Source organism: Pogona vitticeps, chromosome 2 (genome assembly GCF_051106095.1).
Source record: "Pogona vitticeps strain Pit_001003342236 chromosome 2, PviZW2.1, whole genome shotgun sequence".
In the NCBI taxonomy this organism is placed as follows: Eukaryota; Metazoa; Chordata; class Lepidosauria; order Squamata; family Agamidae; genus Pogona; species Pogona vitticeps.
In genome coordinates this window covers 96,823,362-96,845,207 of record NC_135784.1, presented here as the reverse complement: position 1 = coordinate 96,845,207, position 21,846 = coordinate 96,823,362, and the positions used below count along the sequence as shown (strand labels likewise).

The window sequence follows — 21,846 nt, the reverse complement described above, 5'->3', positions numbered from 1 at the left end:
TTTAGAATGAAGTATACGTCCATATCTGAATGAAGTATGCATCCATATACTTCCATGTTGTACATCTATGTTAAAATATGCATTGCACAGAAGGATAAGACAGCTACTTCTTTTCCTGTAGAATGCAATACTTGGGGGGGGGGGGGAACAATGGTGCTGCGGTCCCACAGAATGCCTTCCTTTGTGGAGAAGCAAACATATATCAATCCTTCCTGCTTTACTTTTGCACACTTACAATACAGATCATGCTGTATAACATGGCTGTGCATAATCATGTTTTCAAACTGCAGAATGTGGAACAACTATAAGAGAAAATAATGGATGCATGCACATGCCAACTGTTCCTCGAAAGGACATGCTGTGGAAAAGAGAAAATATTAGCATGAAACTCTGAATCACTACTGCCTGGAAGAGTCAAGGCTGCATGCAGCAGTGAGAGACATACGGTTTGGTGCCTGGATCCATCTCTCAGTTATGTTGAGCACGAGGCCAAATTATAAGAGAAGAAAAGCATTTATGTGGCTGTGAACTGGAGATCATAGAAAATCGAGTACTGTATATGTATTTACATCTGAAATGCTGCATTCTCTATCTTGCTGCAACATAGCTTTCTTTCCAGTCCACTGAAAAACAAAGCTATAATCCCAGCCTGACATTGTCCACATTTTAGGGACCAATCATGTTGCTCTCTCTACAGTGGTGCAGTATTCCATATAAAGGAACAGCTGTCTTGGTACATGTGAGAAGCAGAAAGTGAGGTTCAATCCAGGCTCCCAGCTTTTTGCACATATAAAGGCCATACCATCCATTTCCCCCATATGCCAAATCATTTTCCTTGTCATACTTCCAGTATTATGCTAGAGATATCTAAGTGGCCTTCCCTTTATATAATGAGAGGCAGCTGCAATAGGAAACAGATTCTGACCTGTTATGAGTGAATGACAAAGTTTGTTCCTGGTTTATTAGCCTCTAAAAATGGGCTAGCACTGAAAGTAAAAAAAGTTTCAGATGAGCAGAACAGTGATCTTGTTCATTTCCTGTTCATTTCAGTGCCACATAGATTGGCTGCCTTATAGTGCCTCTCTGTGGACACTGGCATTCAGTGTGACAAACATCCTTGCTAGTAATATATGAAGCTTTTCTAAGGCTCCAACAATGTACTATCAACAAAAAACATTAGCTCAGTAACGCTTGTACAACAGAGCTTGCCTGGGGAATTTCTTTTTTGATAAGCTACAGCCTATAGAATTCCCCAGGCAGCACAGCTGGGGGATTTGGGGAGTTGTAATTTTAAAAAAAGGAAACTTTTCTAAGCTGTGTTATAGACAAGGAAAAAAGTTTATCAGATGGAGAAAATGGGAGCATGGAAGCAGTGAGTTGGGTGTGTGAAGAACCAAAGAATTTGTTCACCACCTGCCGTTTCCCTCTTCGACACCCCAATCACTGTCTGCCCCATGAGGTCTCAGATGCATGTTGGCAGCAAAGAGAGCACCCACCCAGAAGCACAACGCTATTGGAATGACACTCCAGATTGATACAGCAGCACGAGGCTCATTGGTATTAAGCTTTCAAGCACATGGCAACATATAGCATCACCTGATCAAATGCAGAAGCAGTTGCTGATTTTAGAAAGGACGCATGATGTCTCTCCACTTTTCTTTTACTTAAATAAAACAGGGCCCGTGTGTGTTTAATTGGCAAACATATCAGTCTAGCATATATACCTTTTTTCTAAAAATTTGTCAAGGTAGGAAATAATTTTAAATTAGCTACCTTATGTATGGACTACCAATCCTTTTTTTTTTTTAATTCTTTTTCTAAAAGAATAATGAGAGTGTTATTTTACTTGATCTTTAACTTGTTTAGTACGAAATCTAAATTCTGTTAAATGAAATTCATAAATGGAAATAGAGCCTACTTAAAATTCTTCTCTACAAGTGTTAATCCAAAAAAATAGAAGAAGAAAAAAAGGATCAGAATATATCCAGAATAATAAAATGGCTAAATCATGATACATAATAAATCAATCTGATACACATTTTAACTGCTAAGCATAGGATTTTTTTCACTGTTTAATATAAGAACCAGTTGAAGCATTGTTTAGAAAAATGCCTTCTTTTTCAGCATTAGACGACAACCTCTAGGAACATGTAAACCAGGACAAAACGGATTCTAGTGCTAAAATAAAAATATGTTCCCGTCATCTACTTTATCTAAATAAATTTTCTAGTTCTTCCATAGAGACAGACATGTTACTCTATTGCAGTAGAAACAAGAAAGAGCTTCATGGCATCTTGAAGACATATAGATTTATTTTGGCACAAACATTTCTGGTGACTGAATCACCTTCATCCACAAAAGCTCATGCCACTTTAACAGTGAAACCCTGCACATCCTTACATAGGTCCCACTGAAGTCAGTAAGGCTGCTTCTGAGCAGATGTGCAGAGGATCACATTATAAACCTATTTGTATTTAAGGTGCAGAAGACTCTTTAAAAACAAAAATTAAACTTGTAATGCATATGCTGTATTTCTGAATAAATTTACATTTTTTCCTAAAGCAAAACCGCCAGACTTGCTGAACTTTCATTTAATTTTATTTTGTAGTACACATGACAGACTGAAAGTTATGTCTTTGACTCAGCAGTAAGAAAAAAAAAATAGTCATTTGCACAGTCACTTTGGTACACATTTCAACTGGCCTCATAAAAAATATTGAACAGCAAACTGAATTGGCACATCTTTAATATTAAGTTAAATACATACAAAACACTAATAAAATATCCCTGATAAACCAAAGTGCATATAGATCTAGTGCACAATGCCCAGATACCTTATTGCACCATTCTCGATAGCCACCCATATTTTGAAACATCACTTAACAGTTGTCTATTTAAAGGTAATTAACAGTCATGAATAAATTGATAACAGTTAAACACCAATTATTTCACATAACAGTATTTAGTGCCAGATAACTTGTCTTTGCCTTTGACGTTGCATGTATAATTGTCAACATGTTGCAGCAGAAAACCATTGTAGTAACAGCAAGATTTAGATATGTGATCACATGATAATGACAATTTTGAAGTGCTACATTGTTAAAGATCCACAGGGCCACCTTTGTAAAGGATATAATTTGGTGAAGGAAGGTGGCAAGCAAAGAGCTATGACACCCAGGGATGAATATGCTTCCCTTATTTGATATTATGTAAGTCACTTTATGGGTAAGGAGTCCTACACCTTCAGCACAAATACATGCTGAAGCAATCCACTGCTGTTTAAGAGAGTATGTTTAGTAATGCATCTTTTCTGTGATTAGGGAATAACCTACGCCTTCCTCATGAATGGACTGTGCAAACTCCCTTCCAGTGTTTTATCATTCAAGTAAAGGCACAGTATATGAACACAAATCCATAATACTAGTGCACTGTTTATATTTAAAGCTGGAACTGGTGGTTAATGCCAATGCAATTAAAGTTTAAGGCATTTTTCTAAATGCAGCTTCTTTCTCCCTCAGCAAAATGAAACAAAGCAATAACAATTGAGGTAATTCTGTAGTTCACACACTGTTATGTTTGCCAGTTGACACACATCAATAGATCGCACACATACGCACGCAGACACACAACTGAACCAGTCAAGTCAAACATGCAAATGGTGAAAAAAGACTGATGGATGCGATAATGTATAAAGAGTTGATAGTTGAGCAACTTTTGACATTGCACAGTATGACAACGTCATATTGACTCAATTATATTAAAATACTGCACACCACAACTTGCAGCATAGCCCACCACATGTTTTTGCCGTATTGTATTTTCAATTGCTTAAAAAAACGAGCAAGAACATAAGGACCATTTGGCAAAATTGTGTGAAGAAACTTGCTGGTTTTTGAAACAAGGGAATGAATGAATGAATGAATGAATATATGTAAGTAAGGGAGATTCAATAAAAGCATAGTACAATAGCAGCATTTGACAGGAATAACAAGAAATTCTCATCTTCCTGTAGTAAAAAGGTATTTTCCCCATGGCAACAAACACACATTTTAAAATCAGGAATTGAAAAAAACAACGATGAGATGTGAGTTTATAAGCAATGAAACTGTAAAGAAAGATGGAATGATTATGCTTTCATTTTGTATTTATTATCCTGCAAAAAACACTGATGCTAACCTGTGGTGAGATAAGAGGACCTTTAGACAAAGGAGAACTTCAGCACTACAAGGTGTCATTATTGTGATGTGATCACATTCACAATAAGTTCTCAGTTTCACCATCAAACTGAAATCATGAGCCAGTTAAGAGCCTTTTTTCACCATCACCAATCAACAAGCAAACTGATATCAGCTCACTTTTTAGAGGACTTGCAACATACTGGAGAGATCCTACTCCACACATCCAACACCTTCATGATCTGCACCGCAGCAAGTGCTACTCAACCTCCAGAGAAGAAAGACACTGTGCTCCAAGGCCCAGTGCTGAGAAAAAAAGATTCAGCCCAAGAGAACACTTGGCAGACTCAAGGAAATTTTCCATATAGGAAGAAGAACAGAGCAGAAGGCAAAGTCCACATTTGATGTGGCATGCATTTAAGGGCAAAAGCAGAGTTATAAATGGGTCTTTTACTTGAAGAGATCTTCTGGATAGGATACTCTGGGTCTGGTCGTGATAGCCACTGTATCATGTATGTTTTCTTCGACGTATCTGATGAATTTTCTGAAAGAGAAAGAACGCAGGAAGTGGGAACAGGAATATACCTGTATATGCATAAACAGATTTGTAGCTTTCAATATATTCGCAAAGGCTTTCACGGCCAGGATCTAATGGTTGTTTTGGGTTTTTCGGGCTCTTTGGCCGTGTTCTGAAGGTTGTTCTTCCCGACGTTTCTGTCCTCTGAAGAGACTGGCGAAATGTCAGGAAGAACAATCTTCAGAACACGGCCAAAGAGCCCGAAAAACCCAGAACAACCATATTTGTAGCTTCTTAATGCAAAATTTAAAATCTTTGGATGAGTGAAAAGAATTAATAACTACTATTTAAAAGAAGTTATTGTTTTGAAATGTATTTTAAAAATCACGTTGTTAGTTTAAAACAAACAGTTCAGGCATTTCTGTTCAGCTCATTAGATGGTGAAATGCCCCCAGAAAAGCTAAAACAGACAAATATATACACCATACAAATACTTTTATAGTGCTTTCCCACCATTTTAGAAATTCTTCACATATTAGATTTTTAGGCATGTAAACCAAATGTACTTACTGTACATAATGTAAAAATTGAATGTGTGTGAATAAATAGGTGCCACCCCATAAGACTGGCACAATCCACCAGAGAGTATTTGTCTGTGCAAACATGGGGTTTTCTTTTCCTGGAATGTTATCAGGAAAACAAAACATCTCACAAAATGGACAAGTTGCTGGTGATGTTGGTAGGGAAATCTCTTGGCCATCTATGCTTAAATTAAATCCCTTAAACTCAGGAATGTTGGCAAGTTTTTAGGTCTGAGTCCTAAGTCCAAGACTGAGCCTGATCCTTTGGTACCAAGTCCTGAGTCACAAGCCTCAAGTCCGAGACCCTATTAAAACCAAGCTCTTTGCCCCAGAAAAAAGGGAGTGGGGGTCACTGGTTTCTGAGCTGCAAGTCAAATCCGAGTCATTTTTAAAAAACAAAACAAAACAAAAAAAACCCAAACCAAACCCAAGTCAAGTTCAAGTTGAGTCACCAGCACGACGTAAGCCTGACTTGACAGTGAGTCCCCCCAACTCAAGTCTCCATCTCTGTCAATTTCCCATGGCAAAACCTCAACAAAAGACTTTGGCTTATAAATAACTCACTGATGAGAGGGGTCACTATTGGAAAATGACGCCATTGTTTTGATTCCTTACAATGGTCTTTTTCTTGTTCGCATTTTATTATTCTATGATATCCGTCTGCTAGTGTCTCCTTTTAATTTGGAATAATTATCATTAATACATGGTATACAATGAAGAAAGGTGTCTAAGCCGTTTCTTAGAAAATCTATTTACGTAAGTAATTGTAGCAGTGTTTCATGTCTCAGAAACCCCCATCCCAAATGTTTTTGAATGAGGTGTAAACACTCACTAGGACATAAAGGTAGCCTGCATGACCTTGTTGTCTCCGGCTTCTCTTCTCTGCAAAAACCAATAACATTTTCTCTTGTCCTGCACAGAACCTGTCTGTCTTGTGTGCCATTGCCACAGGTTACGGAACACTAGAGAGAAAACAAACCTAGTTTCAACTTCCCTTTTGCAAATTATTTACATTTGGTATTTATTAGAGATAATATGAGTTTTTTAAAAGCTTTTAAAGACTATTTATTACTTGTTGTCATTATATCCATTCAGTACAACCAGGAATGTTAAACCAAAATTGGAACCTTATTATGACATAAATGTGAGACTCCAACACTGTACCCTCTTACTTTTTCCAGGTGCTTGGGCTCCGATATCTGTACAAGTCCAGTCCCAGAGAATAGCTTGATTTCAGTACAGTGAACATGTCTACATGTATAAACTTTCCATTTTTTCCTCCAAGAAGATCTTATCTCTTCTGAAATCAATCCATAAGCCACATGCACACTTTTGTGATATGTGCACATCTTGAAACCCAGAGGGCTGTGGACTGAAACAGCCACCTATGTGAAATGCCTACAACTACAAAAGTAAAAGCAGCCCTATAAACATTGTAAGGGAAGTACTGATTTTATTTTATTTTTTGCAGTAGCTCAGCTTCTTAGATTTCTAATGAAGGAGCTTTGTCTGATTAATTACAGGTTGCATGGACCGCCATCAGCATGAATGCTCAAGCATTCCAGATTGCGTCTCTGATCCTGTATTGGATGTAGTCCTTACAGCTTTACATATTCCCAACCATATGTACTTTTTAGCTTCTATTCCCATGTCTGGTATGTGCTTCCATTCCTTGCTGCAGCTTTGGTTCCTGGACTCTACTTCCTTGGCACTGATTTCAACTTCTGGAATTGTCTTACATCCCAGTTCTAGCAACAGCCTTGCATTCATTTGATCAGATCAGATCACAGACATTGCTGTCAGGCTATATGGTCCAAGAAGCCACTCCTAAGATTTGTGAGGGATAGCACTTTCAGGACAGCATCTCATGCCATAATTTATACAAAGGTATAGGATCCATATACAAAATCATCATTGGATTCTGATACCAGATCTGCTCCCAAGAAAACAAGTACCTAGAGGAACATTTGAGACACATATATGAAACACAACTAAGACATCAACTTTACTGGAGTTACCCCAAGACATGGCTCTTGTGCAATCTCTCCATGAATACCCTTGATTCTTCCAAAGTGGCTTTCCAGATGACAGGAGCTGACTTTTTATTTTGAGAGGTGACATATTAGAGATTCATAGCAGTTCTTAAATGTGCTTATTGCTAGGGATGGCAGCAGTTTGATACCACCCTTGTTGTAATTAATATTAGCAACAGTGCAATTTCCTACTTACCTGTGACCAGGGACCTATCCGCCATTGTGCAGGGCAAAGTTCCCGGTTGCAAGCCCTCCTGCCCTCAGGACGATTGCTGCTGCAATATTTGGTATGAACTGAGCGGTTTGTGTTGTCATGCAGCGGCTGGATACACCGGACTGAACGCACCTGATAGCCTGATTTCCCACAACTTTTGCTGCATGGTTCCCAGTCACCAGTAACCCATCTGGTTCAACAAAAAGGATCCAATAAGCTAAATTAATAGCAAACAATCATAACACATATAGGTTTATTAATTCATAATTCTTAAATTTCCAGTTTCAGGACAGCATCTCATGCCATAATTTATACAAAGGTATAGGATCCATATACAAAATACATACGCACACAAATTGACTTAAAAAAAATAAGAACACAACCCAGGAAAATTCTGAGCCACACGTCTGTATGCATTTTTAACACTCAAGTAGGCAAATACAAGGAGACATGGTCCTTGAGACACCTTAGACTCAAATCATTTTGTAAATCTTGTGTCGCAGAAATGAAAAACCACCTCAGTCATGTCTCTTGAACACTAATATGATTCAGATCTAATTACAAGTTATCTGCAAGGCATGGTTTGCCTCTCGGTCTCATGCTGGAGCCAAGATCCTTCATGATGGCAAGATGTTCCTTGCTTGGATATCTTGTCATGTTAGATTTGACTAAAATTTTGGCAACAGTGAGATTTATTTCACATTCCTATTGAATCCATACACAATATGGTTGTGAGATTTCAGTGCGAACTCCCACTTCAGCCCCCCATTGTAACTTGAATTATTCTACCTACGGTTTCTCTTTTTCCTCCCTCCTCCCTTTTACAAATGTGTTGAGTTTACAAGAACAGAGTTGCCTTCCGGCCTTCCTAACAAAAGCTATTTGCAATGTTCTAAATAATGCATGTGGAGGCCAACACAATAAACCACAAAAACGTGTGTTGTTGTTAGCAAATGCTGGCACAGTAGCAACATAACTCTTGTAGAGGAATTTGCTGCTTTGGATTTTCCAACAATTTAGCCATCAACTAAAAACCACATGTAAAAGAATGAAGTCTGTGTCAAGCAGTTTATCCTGCCATTATGAAGCTTTTAAAGCATTATATCCATTTCTCTCAGGAACAATGCCTTTCTAAAGCTTTATTGTAGCATGTTAATAAATGGATTGTTAACCTCTGTACTAGCTCTGTTTTGCAAAATTCTGTAGACAATAGGTTCCAAAAGAGAGTTTAACATTTTACTGAGTGCAGGTTCAAAACTCTCAGTGGCATTACACATATAATCCTGATGTTGTAGAAAGCAGTGCTTGATGAGATGGAAGATGTAATTTATATCTACAGACCATAACCATTACTTACTCAAATGCTGCAACTCCCTAGATATTTAGCAAAGGAAAGAGTGAAAAATTTGGTAGAAAAATAGGAACTGTGGTAATAATTAATCTGTGGTCAGATTAATGCTCTACCCTTGCACTACCTGGCATTATAAACAGGTTTTCTTGCCATTAACCAGGCATAGTTTATCAACAGAATAAACTTGTCAAAAGACCATGTGGATTCAATGGGATCAAAGCCTTTCTTTCTTTCTTTCTTTCTTTCTTTCTTTCTTTCTTTCTTTCTTTCGAGCATTGCATATTTTACAGATGTATAGGTAAAATTAAAAATAGTTAAAATTAAAAACAAATTAAAATGTTAAGATAATTAGACCATTTTGACCAGAAGCTACTTCAATAGCATTATCTCAGTCACTTGCTAGATTTTCTTTTGTACACATGGTAGGACGTAAATTGCATGCACGTAAGTGCTGCATTGATCAAATTTCTCCACGATGACAGAAAAATTGTTCTGTATCCAAGTAGCCCCATTTTACTTGATTATTCTTTGATCTTTCTACTTCACTTCAGTGTCTATTAAGTGACTTCCAGATGGTCCGCCCAGAGTCTTATCCTGATGAGAGACGCTCTTCAGGACTCATCCTTTCGGCAAGCTGTGTTGCTTTTGTTCTCCACAGGTTTAGCCGAGCCTCCTCTAGTTTAATATTTACACCTTAAGATGTGTACAGAAAACTTTTTCTTGATTTTAGTTGTTGTCTAGGGGATTGGTGTCCATGAAATGGGTGGACTTGGTGCTGTATTACCTTATTTCATTCATTATTTGCTAGTACCTCTCAATCCCCTGGACTGCAAGGAGAACAAACCTATCCGTTCTAAAGGAAATCAACCCTGAGTGCTCACTGGAAGGACAGATCCTGAAGCTGAGGCTCCAGTACTTTGGCCACCTAATGAGAAGAAAAGACACCCTGGAAAAGACCCTGATGTTGGGAAAGTGTGACGGCAAGAGGAGAAGGGGACGACCGAGGATGAGATGGCTGGACAGTGTCTGCGAAGCAACCAACATGAACCTGACACAACTCCGGGAGGCAGTAGAAGACAGGAGGGCCTGGCGTGCTCTGGTCCATGGGGTCACGAAGAGTCGGACACGACTAAACGACTAAACACACACACACCTCTCAATGTACTTCTGAAGAGGCAATACCAGCCAAATAATAGATTTTCTCAATGGGGCTAGGTGTCAGGCAGCCAGTAATAACCCTGCAAGATTCATTAAGAGCTACATCCACTTCTTGTTCCAGAACCATTGCACTTGAGAACAAAGTATCCACTATAGGTCATGCTCAGACTTAGATGCCTGTCTCCTTTCTTTTCCTTCAGTGTCTCTGTTTTGTTTTTGAGCTTGAAAATTCAAGCCATATCAGATTTTCAGTACATGGCAGTGCAATACTCTACCTATCTGTTTACCAGTCTTACTGTAGTCAGTGGGATTTACTAAATAACTCAGTGGTTTACGTATCTGGCTGCAGAGCAAGGGGTTAGGGGTTCATCCTTGACATGGGATAGACTCGATGATCCATAGGGTTCCTGCCAGCTCTGCAGTTCCAAATGTGTACAGGATTGCACTGAAAGCCTGCCTAGTCTTTTATGATTTGTAATGATCTTTATGATCAGCCAGCAATACTCCTACTTGGTTCCCAAAAGGGGGGAGACATGCCCCTCTGCAGGGAGCAGGAAAAAAAAATATCTAAGGGCACATGGAACTGTGCAATTTTCATTATGGAAAACTACTATCAGCTTCAACTTTAAACAATTTCAAATTGCACACCACAAACGCTGTCTTTCGATGTGAGGTGGCAGAGCTTCAGGTTAATGGAGAAACTGATAATGATTTAGGATGTGATAGAATTTTAGAAGATGCTTTTGGATGATGGCAAAGGAGGTGTGGAAAAGTGAAAAAGTTTTTCAAAAACAAGTAGGGACCATGCTGCTGAAAAAAATTGGGAGCTGCTCTTCTAGACAATTTACAGTTCTAACAAAAGCTTGTATCACAATTGAGAAACTTCTGTTTCCTATTGGTTACAAGAATCTGAGCCTGAACATTTTTCAACCCCCCTCCCCCCGAAAGATCACCACATCTGGGCTGGCTTTGTATAGCTAGTCACTGCAAATTGGAGGCATTTAATTTAATGTGATATATCATCTTGTTATTTCTTAAAAGCTGTCTCTAACGTCTGGCAAACCTGGCAAAAGGATACAAGTCGTCACGATCTTCACCAATATATTTCTACTTTCCACTCATTTATCTACTCACTTTTAAATACAGCAAACAATTCACAGTGAAACTGTGTGTAGACATGGTATGAATATGGACATTAGCTTGCACTAGATATGGACAGGGATGAGAATTCAAACGCATTTCCTATTCAAACCAACAAAGTGTAGGTGGGCTTTATTTTCATTCTACTAGAGTGTCTATCTGGAACCACATATGGAAATTCACTGAAATTATTCTTGGAATTCTTTTTATGCCCTCTTACATAGGTGGATGTTTTTTTTGCTAGATTGGAACAAAAGAATGTCCTCCGTTTTTATAGCCCCTTTCCATCTAAATTATAGGGCATAAATATCTCCCACACCAACAACAAATCTACAGTAATAAGCATGAAGTGGAAAAATATGCTAAATGCTTAAGCAGAGCCAAAAATACTGATTTCCTACCCAGACCCATTTATTTTAAAGTTAGGCTATAAGTTTTATTGGTAGGACTGGTGGTAGATGACATTTACTTTAGTAATAGCCTATAAATATTTTTGTTTTTAAAACATAGACACCATAAAATCATTATGCATAAATCCATTTCACATCTATTATAGCTAATTACCTAGAATGAGCGAGACACATAAACATAGAGATTATTATTTCTTTTCCTCACTATGATAATCTGCTATGGAATCAGTGGGGATCATTATTTCATAGGAAAGTTGGTTTTTTTCAACAGACAAAATCCTGGCAAGTCTATCACATCATTGCATAACTCTAGATCTGGTAATATTGTAAAAATTGTGGCCATAGAGCAGCCCTAACCCAAAACAACCACAGGAGGAGGGGGGAGGAAAGAGGTCATCTGAGGCCAGCTGAAGATGCTTTTCCTTCAGTTGATTATTATGCAATGGCAAAGAATTATTCCAGCAGAGAGAAATACTTACATTGGCTGAGAACATTCCTGCAGATTGCACACTCGCCGAATGGGCTTTAGCTTCTGGATGGAGTCACAGTAACTGCGATGAACCATCTTGTGGTCAGTCTTCCTCCGGCAACCATATTTTGTAAACTGATAACCTTAAGAAAGACAGTTCTTTTCATCTACAGCCTGTTAAGGGACTTCCACATAATTCAAAATTAATTCTTCTCAGTATTTATAATACAGTGAAGCCTACTTAAGTCCTTTTTCTTTAAAAAAAAAAATCCAGTTAAGCATAGGGTAAGTATGGTCTGTCTCTCTGTCTCTCTGTCTCTCTGTCTCTCTGTCTCTCTGTCTGTCTGTCTGTCTCTCTCTCTCTCTCTCTCTCTCTCTCTCTCTCTAAGTCAGGAAGGCCTGGCTTGGATGCTTGTTCACTTCTGGGAACAATATCTGATGTGTGGGGACCAGGGTAGGGCTGGGGAGGAATGAGGGAAAGCTCCTGATGCCAAATCCATATCACACCACAGGGAGAATCCTAGAAGCAAAGAATGAATGAATATACAGGGCCTTTTCTAGATGTGTGCTTCTCTGAGAAATAGATGGGTCACAGACTAACAATCTACCATGTGCATTTCCTGTTAGAACTGCTACACTTCACCATTTTATCAGCAGGCACTCAAATAAAAAAATAAAATAAATAATAATAAATAATTTATTTTATCTTAGTCACTGAATGGAACTGTCCTAATAAATTCTATTTGCTGCCCATTTCCTAGATATTCACTAGGTTATGAATAGTAGGCAGTCAGCAATAATCAGATTGCAGAGTTTTTCCTCCAGCCTTAATTTTTGATACTATTTGTATATTTCCTGCTGTTAAAATTCAACAAACATGAATGCATATATTTTTAAAATGCTGTTTATACTTTGGTTGGGTTTCCACAAGCAAATACATCACCACTGATTCCAGAATCACTGGGTGGATGCGTCACCAACTAACACCACAAAGGAAATCACATATTCAGCAATCACTTATATAATATTGAGTAACTAAGTCTCTGTGTGAACATAATTGGTTCCATCATTTTAATGACTGACAGAAAGCTACAGAGTTTCATTAATTTGACATTCTTTCCTTACCTCCTCCACAAGGTTTGGAACACTGCGACCATTTTTTCAAAGCCCACTCGTACGTTACCGAATCTTGTAAAACGTTGTTGTTATCAACATTCAAAGAGTCTTCATGGATCATGTACTTGTATGTCAGTGAAATTTTGACATTACCATGAGGAATTGCCTAGTCAGAAAATTAATGCATATATATTTACAAAGATCTTTAGAATATGACAGAAGCATTTCAGAAAAAGATCAATGCCATGATAAAAAGGGCAGAGGCATTAACATTACAGTATTGTATAATTTCCCCTTTATTTTGTTTCATTACTGCATTTTGTACTGTTTTTCTATGTTTTACAGATTACATGCCCATTCCAAGATCTTGTATTATAATGCTCCTCTGTGTTTTGATGTAGTCCAAAATTCTTTTAATAATTTTTACAAAATAATAAAAACATTAAAATTTGTCATCCTAAAAGGATTTTCTTAATGTGCTTTCATAAACATGCCCTATTTAAATCAATGATTTATACTGTCAAATATTTAGTATTAGAATTTTAATTGCATATGCAAACTTATGACAAGAAAATGTTCTTGAAGGGTTAATTTATTACAGTTCCATAATCATTGTTTCATTAGTCCAATAAATATCGATATAAAGGAAATATGTCTCGGAGATTAAGGACATCTTTCATCCCAATTTGGATATAGGATTACCTCTCAGGATTGTATGCCCAAGTGATAGGCACAATTATAATGATAGCTGGATACTATACTTGTGAGACCCTCATATATCCCTTTCTCGCTATAGAAATGATGTAATTTGAGTTTACTCTAAGGATAGCCAGAGTTAAAAGTAGAGGTTCTGATTCTATCAACGAGCATTTCTTCTGATGGAACCCCTTCAGGCTACAGCATGGGGGTTCCCAACCTCACATAACAACTTCCAGTCCTTGAACTCCAAGAACCTCTGGGGGCCAGATGCTAACAACCCATGCGATCAGTTATTAATTCATGTGCTCATTTGTTATCAATACTTTCTTAATGCACTTCAATCATAATCCCTTGCCCTATTTACAAGAAAAAAATAATTAAAATGTAAATACAACCCACTCCTGTAATAAACAGAAACAAACTTTTTTACACCACCGAACAAGCAATATAATGCAAGCAGCTGGATTAAAAAGTATACCTAAAAATCTTTGAAAATGAAAAAAAAAAAGAGAAAAAGGTCTCCAGCTGGTGATGAAAATACAGAAAGATAAATGCTGGGTAAGAAGAAGAAGAGGAGCTACTATCTTCTTCTAACTCTGGTTTAACTCTTACTCCTTTCCTCAGCCAGTCTGTTCGCTGGCTTGGCTTCTGTTATACATCCGGGGTAGTCTTGGTCCTTTGGCGGGGGCAGGGAATATGGAGCCAGAGAGAGCTTTAAGCACTGTGGGGCAGTATATAAGCACCAGCACACTTTGCTTTGTCCGCTAATGCTGACCCCTGGCCTTACTTGTACAGTTCTCGATTCTTGCTGCAGGTCTATCCAGCAGATTCTTTTTTCTGACAGTTCTATTTGGCAAACCTACTTCTTCTTCCACCTCCAACTCCACGTCACTCACATTTATTATTTGCCTTTTTGTTATACTGTATATACTGAAGTAGAGCTTGGAAAAAACCCTTTTTGGGGGTCTATAGCTCCTGGAACCCTGGATGAATGATCTGGGACATGATAATCCAAAAAAAGAAATATTTTCAACCTCTGCCTTGAAACTCATATAAGCAGAAGTGGTGATGTGTAAAATTGGGAAGAAAGAATTAAGCATGTCCTTGATTTTTGAAGCAGATGCTTTAACAGATGCACTCCATAAAACACTGTATGCCTGAGTCAGAGTAACCTAGACACTCATATTCAAAAGACTTACCAGAACGGCGATTCCACTGCGTAACGGGCCCATCGTTTGCACCATTTCCCTATCGTCATCATTCCGATACTCCCATTCCACACCCATGTTGACAAACACTTTAGAATCTGGCACATAGTTGTCTTCATTTAAAATAAATTTCCCCGTATCTCTGTTCTTGATAGCTAGAAACAACATGACAAATGTGAAATCCTCAAGAGATGGCAGTTATTTTCTCCTGTCTCATTTTTAATTTGCTGGGACAAGGAAAGAGACTAGAAAATTCCAGGCAGAGCACCTTCCATTTTTTATTTTATTTCAGGAGCTGTAGATACTAGCCTTTCATGCTTAAAAACCCCTTCCAAACATAATATGTTGGTAGAAATATAAAATAGGATTAGCACAAAAAAGCAGAGAGAACACAATGCTCTTCAAAATACCTGATTGAGGGCTGAAGTCCTTAATAGAAGAACTGTTCTTCTGAAACAGTAATTTAGAGCTTCTGACATTTGAGCCACAACTGGTTTGCTCACAAAGCCTACCCATCCACACACCACCAAATCCACATCAGATAATGCCTCTTCACACTCATGCCTCTGTATCTGTCCCTCCTCTACAGCAATCAAATAATGCAGGAAAGTGGTGCTTTAAGATTTTGAGCTTGAATCCAATTAATAGTCCTTGTAGAGCAGACCCATCATAGGCATCCTTCAGTCTCGAGAGACTATGGTATCGTGCTCTGCATGGAGGACTTGGAACAGCATCTAGTGTGGCTGAGAAGGCCAATTTGAGAGTGACAATCCCTTCCACACTTAGGACAAGTACAATCTGTACCCCGTCGAGCTCCCTGATTTTGCTGCTTTCGTGACTGCCTCTTTGCCTCAGCCTGCTGGGCGAGGGTCTCTTTAAATTGGGAGAGGCCGTGATGCACCACATGCCTCCAGGCTGAACACTCAGATGTCAGGGTTTCCCATGTGTTGAGATCCATTTCCAAGGCCTTCAAATCTTGCTTGCAGATATCCTTGTATCGCAGCTGTGGTCTCCCTCTGGGGCAATTTCCCTGCACTAGTTCTCCATACAGGAGATCCTTTGGAATCCGACCATCAGCCATTCTCACAACATGCCCGAGCCAACGTAGGCGTCACTGTTTCAGTAGTGTATACATGCTAAAAATTCCAGCTCGATCTAGGAGTACTCTATTTGGAACGTTGTCCTGCCAGGTGATATCAAAAATACGTCGGAGGCAGCGCATATGGAATGTGTTCAGCTTTCTCTCCTGCTGTGCATGAAGGGTCCAGGACTCACTGCAGTACAGGAGTGTGCTCAGGACACAGGCTCTATAGACCTGGATCTTGGTGTATGCTGTCAGCTTCTTATTGAGCCATACTCTTTTTGTGAGTCTTGAGAACATGGTAGCTGTTTTGCCAATGTGTCTATCCAGCTTGACGTCTAGGGAAAGAGTGTCAGAGATGGTTGAGCCAAGGTACACAAATTCATGGACAACCTCCAATTCTTGCATGGAGATGGTAATAGAGGGAGGTGAGTCCACGCCCTGGCCCATAACTTGTGTTTTCTTCAGGCTGATAGTTAGTCCATAGTCTTGGCAGGCCTTGCTAAAACGATTCATGAGTTGTTGGAGGTCTTCGGCAGAGTGGGCAACAATGGCTGCATCATCGGTGAAGAGGAAGTCCCGCATGCATTTCAACTGAACTTTGGTCTTTGCTCTCAGTCTAGAGAGATTAAAGAGCTTTCCATCTGATATTATTCAGAGCTGATTCAATGGGTCTACTCTAACTAGGATCAGCAACTCAATTCAGGCTTTATGAAGCATGCCATCTGCTTTGCTATGTAGTTTGGTTTTGTTTTCAATTTGTGTAGGGCTGTGTGGCTACCATACTATTATGATACTGCATGGACACTATTTCTGGTGCTGAAATGCAGCTTCCTCTGATATCACACTTATTTTGCATTCACCTTTCTACTTTCCCAGCTTATAGGTTATGCATTTTTTTCCATCCACTAAGAGAAAGATGGCATGTAAATATTTTAAATGAATAAAGAAATTATGGTTGAATCTGAAAAAAAAAAAGAACTACAGTATAGTCTGCAAAAGTTTATGCCCAGTAAAATGTGTTAGTCTTTCAAGTAACAGAAGACTCCTTTTTATTTCTAAAATAAGCTTTGTCTCCTTTACACAGAAATAATGTTGTTGCTTTAAATATATGTGGAAACGTTTTGGACAGTGCTGCTTACTTGGCCCAATCTCTTGGGAGGCAACACAGTTTTTTCAGTGGATACTCTCAAATCCCAGTGAAATTGTCATTCTGAGAAAAAAAACACACAGCCATATGGATTTGGTGCCATCTGGGGAGGGAACTGAGGGAATTTTTTTCCTTGGGATTGTAAGTTCCAGAACTGTTCAGCCGGCATGACAACACTGGCTTGGCTGGAGAGGGGTTTCCTAGTAGTTGTAGTCAAAAAAGGGAATTATTTTCAAGCTCTGAAGAAAACAGTGGTTGAGGGATCCTTGTCTATTTAATTTATAGGAGCGGCTCTGATGTTCTTTATAGCAGGCATGGATTGAAGCACCATTTCCACAACAATTATGTCTCTGTGGTTATGAACGGTGGAGTTGGCTTGGTTTGTCATCAGAAGACAAACACGGCTCCATTTCCCACCCTTTCTCATTCCTCTTGCTGGGAAAGTAGCCTTTGATGCAGTCAGCTATTCATCTTTGAGTTAGTATATGATTTGTACTAAATCTTTACTATTCTATTCCATTGATCTTTCATTGCAACCCTGGAATAATCTCAAGTCATCTCATAAAAGATAAAAAAATACATATTGATGTGTATTAAAAATCCACAGGGATGGTAAAGAAATGGCTCTATTAGATTAAAAGAATAATGCTCACAGGGTGTTTGTAGGTGGTTGGCAAATTTTGCTGTCACGGGCTCTCACAGCAACCCACTAACATGTTTTTTTTTAAAAACTGCTTTGGTTTATAATATCCAAGACAGCAATTTCTGAGGAAGCCCTAACTAGACTACTGCTTCTTCATTCATACTTCTGAACATCTGAGTAAGACTCCCATTTTAGGCTGCCAGTCATACTAGAATTTGGCCTTTGGCCTGATCAAGATTGCCCATCTTTGGGCTAATGGGGATCTTCCCAGACACTAGCAGTAGTGATTGTGTTGCAGCCAGGTTGATTTGCAGAATGGCTGGGGGGGGGGTTAGGGGGAGGAGAGAAATATCCAGCTTGATAAGGCAGAAAAGAAATATCACAGGCCTGCTCCCCCTCAGTTAACAAGGCTTTATCCCCACTTTCTGCCCCAACCCACCAGCAGCCTCTCAAGCTCCTGACAACAATCAAAGCAAGTTCTGAGAGAGGATGAGATGCTAGAATACTTGAGTTCAAAGCAGTCTCATCTACAATTCTAATTCCACATAGATAATTGGTTGTATGAGTGGAATGACACCACCGAACCCAATCCCAGGTGGCATTCTGAATCCATTGCAGCCCATCACCACTGTTGTCTTGTTGTGGCTGGCCCAGGTGGAGAGCAAAACAGGGATGTAACAGAGTCCCTAGTGTGTTGCTATACATGGTAGGCAATGGAAATACATTGCACGTCTGTGAGACTAAGTTGCACTGACTATTGATGTTTATTGTTTGGTTAGATAAGAGTAGACCGTTTTTCAATCCTAAAAGAGAAGTCAGCGAATGAAATCAATTACCTGAGGTCATCTCCTTTGCTGAATCGTCTGGCAGAGATGTAAAGCACAGCAAATTTTTCCTCTGTGTAAGTGATTGGATTAGATGAGGCCCCTTTGAACTCAAAGATTGTACCAACTTATTCTCCCTCTTCTCCACTTCAAACAAAATGTCTGCTATAGTCTTTGCTACTGACCTTGGTAGCACTGAGTTCCTTGGTTAATTTCAACATTAAAAATTTTAATACCCCTTTCATCTTTATCTCTATCTAATTTTAGAAATTTTCCTGTCTTTCTTGTTGCTTAAGTAAATGACACCTCTTCTTGTAAGTCAGATTGATTTCTGATGTGTGCTCAGCAGCAATATGCTCATTGGAACTACAAAACTCAGGGTTTACATCTTGCTTGCACTTCTTCAGAAACAGTTTGCCTAAGAGAAGTAACTGCTGTTTAGCTCAGTAGTTTAGCTATCTGGCTGTGGAGCCAGAGGTCGGGAGTCTGATTCACTACTGCACTTTCTTGATGGGGCTGGACTTGATGATCCAACACTGGAGTTCTAAGATTCTAAGGAATAGGTCTGTGCAATGAATACAATTAAGCCCATGAGAGCTACCCAGAAGAAGAGTTCAGGGGAAGCATTTACTAAAGCAAAACCTAGGTGATGCATAGCAAAGTTACGAGCCCATTTGATGAGACTGCACTCCTAATTAATCACAATCTACAAGACATGGTTTGTCATCGATCCACTGAATTGTAAGGAGAGGATTTCAATTACTGTTTAAGCTTTGTGATTGATTGAACATTCTCACTGCGGTTGGCTTGGAATCTGAGACAGAATAAGCCAACATGTGAAATGCAGGAGATATAAATGAAAGTGGTGGGCCCAAATATGTTCCCTCCATCTGCTGCCCTTAGGAGATCATCTTGCAGGGTGACCAATGCTGTCTCAGTACCATGTCACAACCTAAACTCCAACTGAAATGGATCCAGACTATCAGTTTCTTCCAAGAACACCTCCAACTGATCAGCTGCTGCCCAATTGATTAACTTGCCCCAAAACAAAATATTTGAGATGGGTCTATAGGTATTCAAATTGTCCATTGCCAAATCAGTTTTCTTAAGAATGAGTCTTATTATAGTTACATTTAAACAGGAGGGCACATGGCCTTCCTGAAGAGAAGCACTGATGACATTGTTGGCCCATTTTACTGTTATATGAGTATACTCGGCAGAATGTTATAGTCAAGATGGGCAAGGATCTAAAAAAGAGCTATTAATCTTATAACATGCAAGTGCTTTGTCCACATCATCAGGCCTTACTATTTGAAACTGATCCAATAAACACTGACTAGGCAGTGCTGTGGACATCTCAGTCCTATCTACTGGGATAAATAAGGAGTCAAGGTCCCAATGGATGCATTCAAACTTGGATCTGAAATGGGTTGTCAGTCAGTTGCAGTTCTCTATAGTTGGTTGTAATGTTTGCATATGTCTAGTATTTGTAAGGCTGAAGGCAACCTGAAAGAGTTTTGCCTGTTTGTTAGAGGCTGTGTTAATCAATTCGGTGTTACAACCTCTTCTTGCTACCATAAGTAAATTACTATATTTGCCAGCCATCTTCCTGACTGTAGCAAAGTTGTACTGTGAAGAAACTTTCCTCCATCTGCTCTCTAGCCATATTCTTCATTGCTTCATCAATCCCAAGTCTTCTGTAAACAATGGGGGCGGGCTCTGCAATGAAGTCACCTCTGAACTTCGACCTGGAGCACCAACCAGATCATCCAGAAGGACATTCTGGAAACCAATTGGATCCATCAGTCTTATATGGGTGGAGCATTCTAATAGGTCCAAGCCCCCCAACGGGCATCATTGTACAAAGCACAGATATCCACAGGTAATGATCTGTCCATGACAAGGCAGAAGACACTAGAGCACAGAGTGCTGTCCTCTGAAGATGCCGGCCACAGAGACTGGTGAAACGTTAGGAAGAACAACCTTCAGAACACAGCCAAAGAGCCCGAAAAACCTACAACAACTATTAGATCCTGGCTGTGAAAGCCTTCGCGAATACACAGAAGACACAAAGTTTACCACCTTTAGATCATCTTGTCTCTGTCCAGACATGAACACCAGGTCCAAAGTTTGCCCTGTCACATGTAGGACTTGTGAAATGTTTGGACAGGCCCATGGATGCCATGATGTCCATGAACTCCAACACCACCTTGGCAACATGAGTTTCTGCACAGATGTTAAAATACCCCAGAGTTAAGAGTCGGGGGGACCTCAACAGCACACCCAAGAAAAAGTCCATCAGTCCTGAGGGAAAGCATTGGGTTGTGGGGAGCGTAATACATCAATGTGATTTCCACTCTGTCTCGCTGGTTCGATATGAAATGAAAGCACTCCAGGCCTGGGCCTGAATGGGCAGAGATCTTGAAGACCTTAATAGATTTAGTCATCTAGGATACAACCAGTATGCTCATTACAGTAATTTCCTAATACCAAGGCACTGATGGCTGTTCATGTGCACTCTGTTTGGCACAATCACTTGGAAGATATCAAAGGACATAGGTGAATCCTTTAAAAACATTTAGACTGTGGTTTTTAAAAGGGGGAAATGATATCTATGTAGTATTCATACTGACTGTAATGGAGGTAGATATCTGGAAATTCTGAATTCTGAATCAGAAGGGCTGAATCTAATTTTTGTTGCTAGTGCATATCCCTCATGAATTCTATATATGATTTCATTCACTCTTTCTTGTCAGTCAAATAAATAAATAAATCTCATTGGGACCTTTTGTTTTCCACTGGGAAAAAAAAAGAACCAGTTGGAAATACTGTAAGTCATGTCTAGCTCCATTGTTCAAAAGTAAAAATATCTAACTGATTCCTTCTAAACCTACAGTGGACAAGTGCAGCCCTCAAGGCTGTTTTTTTTCAGCCCTCAGTTCTTTCTTGGTGTTCATGTTTATTGGCAAAAAAAAAAAGAGCTCCTGGAAGCCTTCGAGCATGGCACTTCCTTCAAATAGCTCCCAGAGGGCCCCCTTTTTACCGTTTAACATCTGGAAAATACCTATTGAAGAAAT

General features: G+C 39.2%; 1 protein-coding gene across 2 annotated transcripts in view; it reads right to left on the bottom strand.

The window, feature by feature from the left end:
* ADAMTS2 (ADAM metallopeptidase with thrombospondin type 1 motif 2) overlaps nt 1-21,846 on the bottom strand; it is a 330,178-nt gene that overhangs the window by 3,495 nt on the left and 304,837 nt on the right. For both annotated transcript variants that reach the window (XM_020782724.3, XM_072990085.2), the window contains exons 16-21: nt 15,063-15,226; nt 13,174-13,330; nt 12,059-12,191; nt 7,503-7,710; nt 6,106-6,235; nt 4,630-4,719 (exon numbers count right to left, since the gene is read on the bottom strand). In XM_020782724.3, coding sequence (XP_020638383.3) covers nt 4,630-4,719; nt 6,106-6,235; nt 7,503-7,710; nt 12,059-12,191; nt 13,174-13,330; nt 15,063-15,226 — 882 coding nt within the window. The remainder of the gene's footprint in view (nt 1-4,629; nt 4,720-6,105; nt 6,236-7,502; nt 7,711-12,058; nt 12,192-13,173; nt 13,331-15,062; nt 15,227-21,846) is intronic.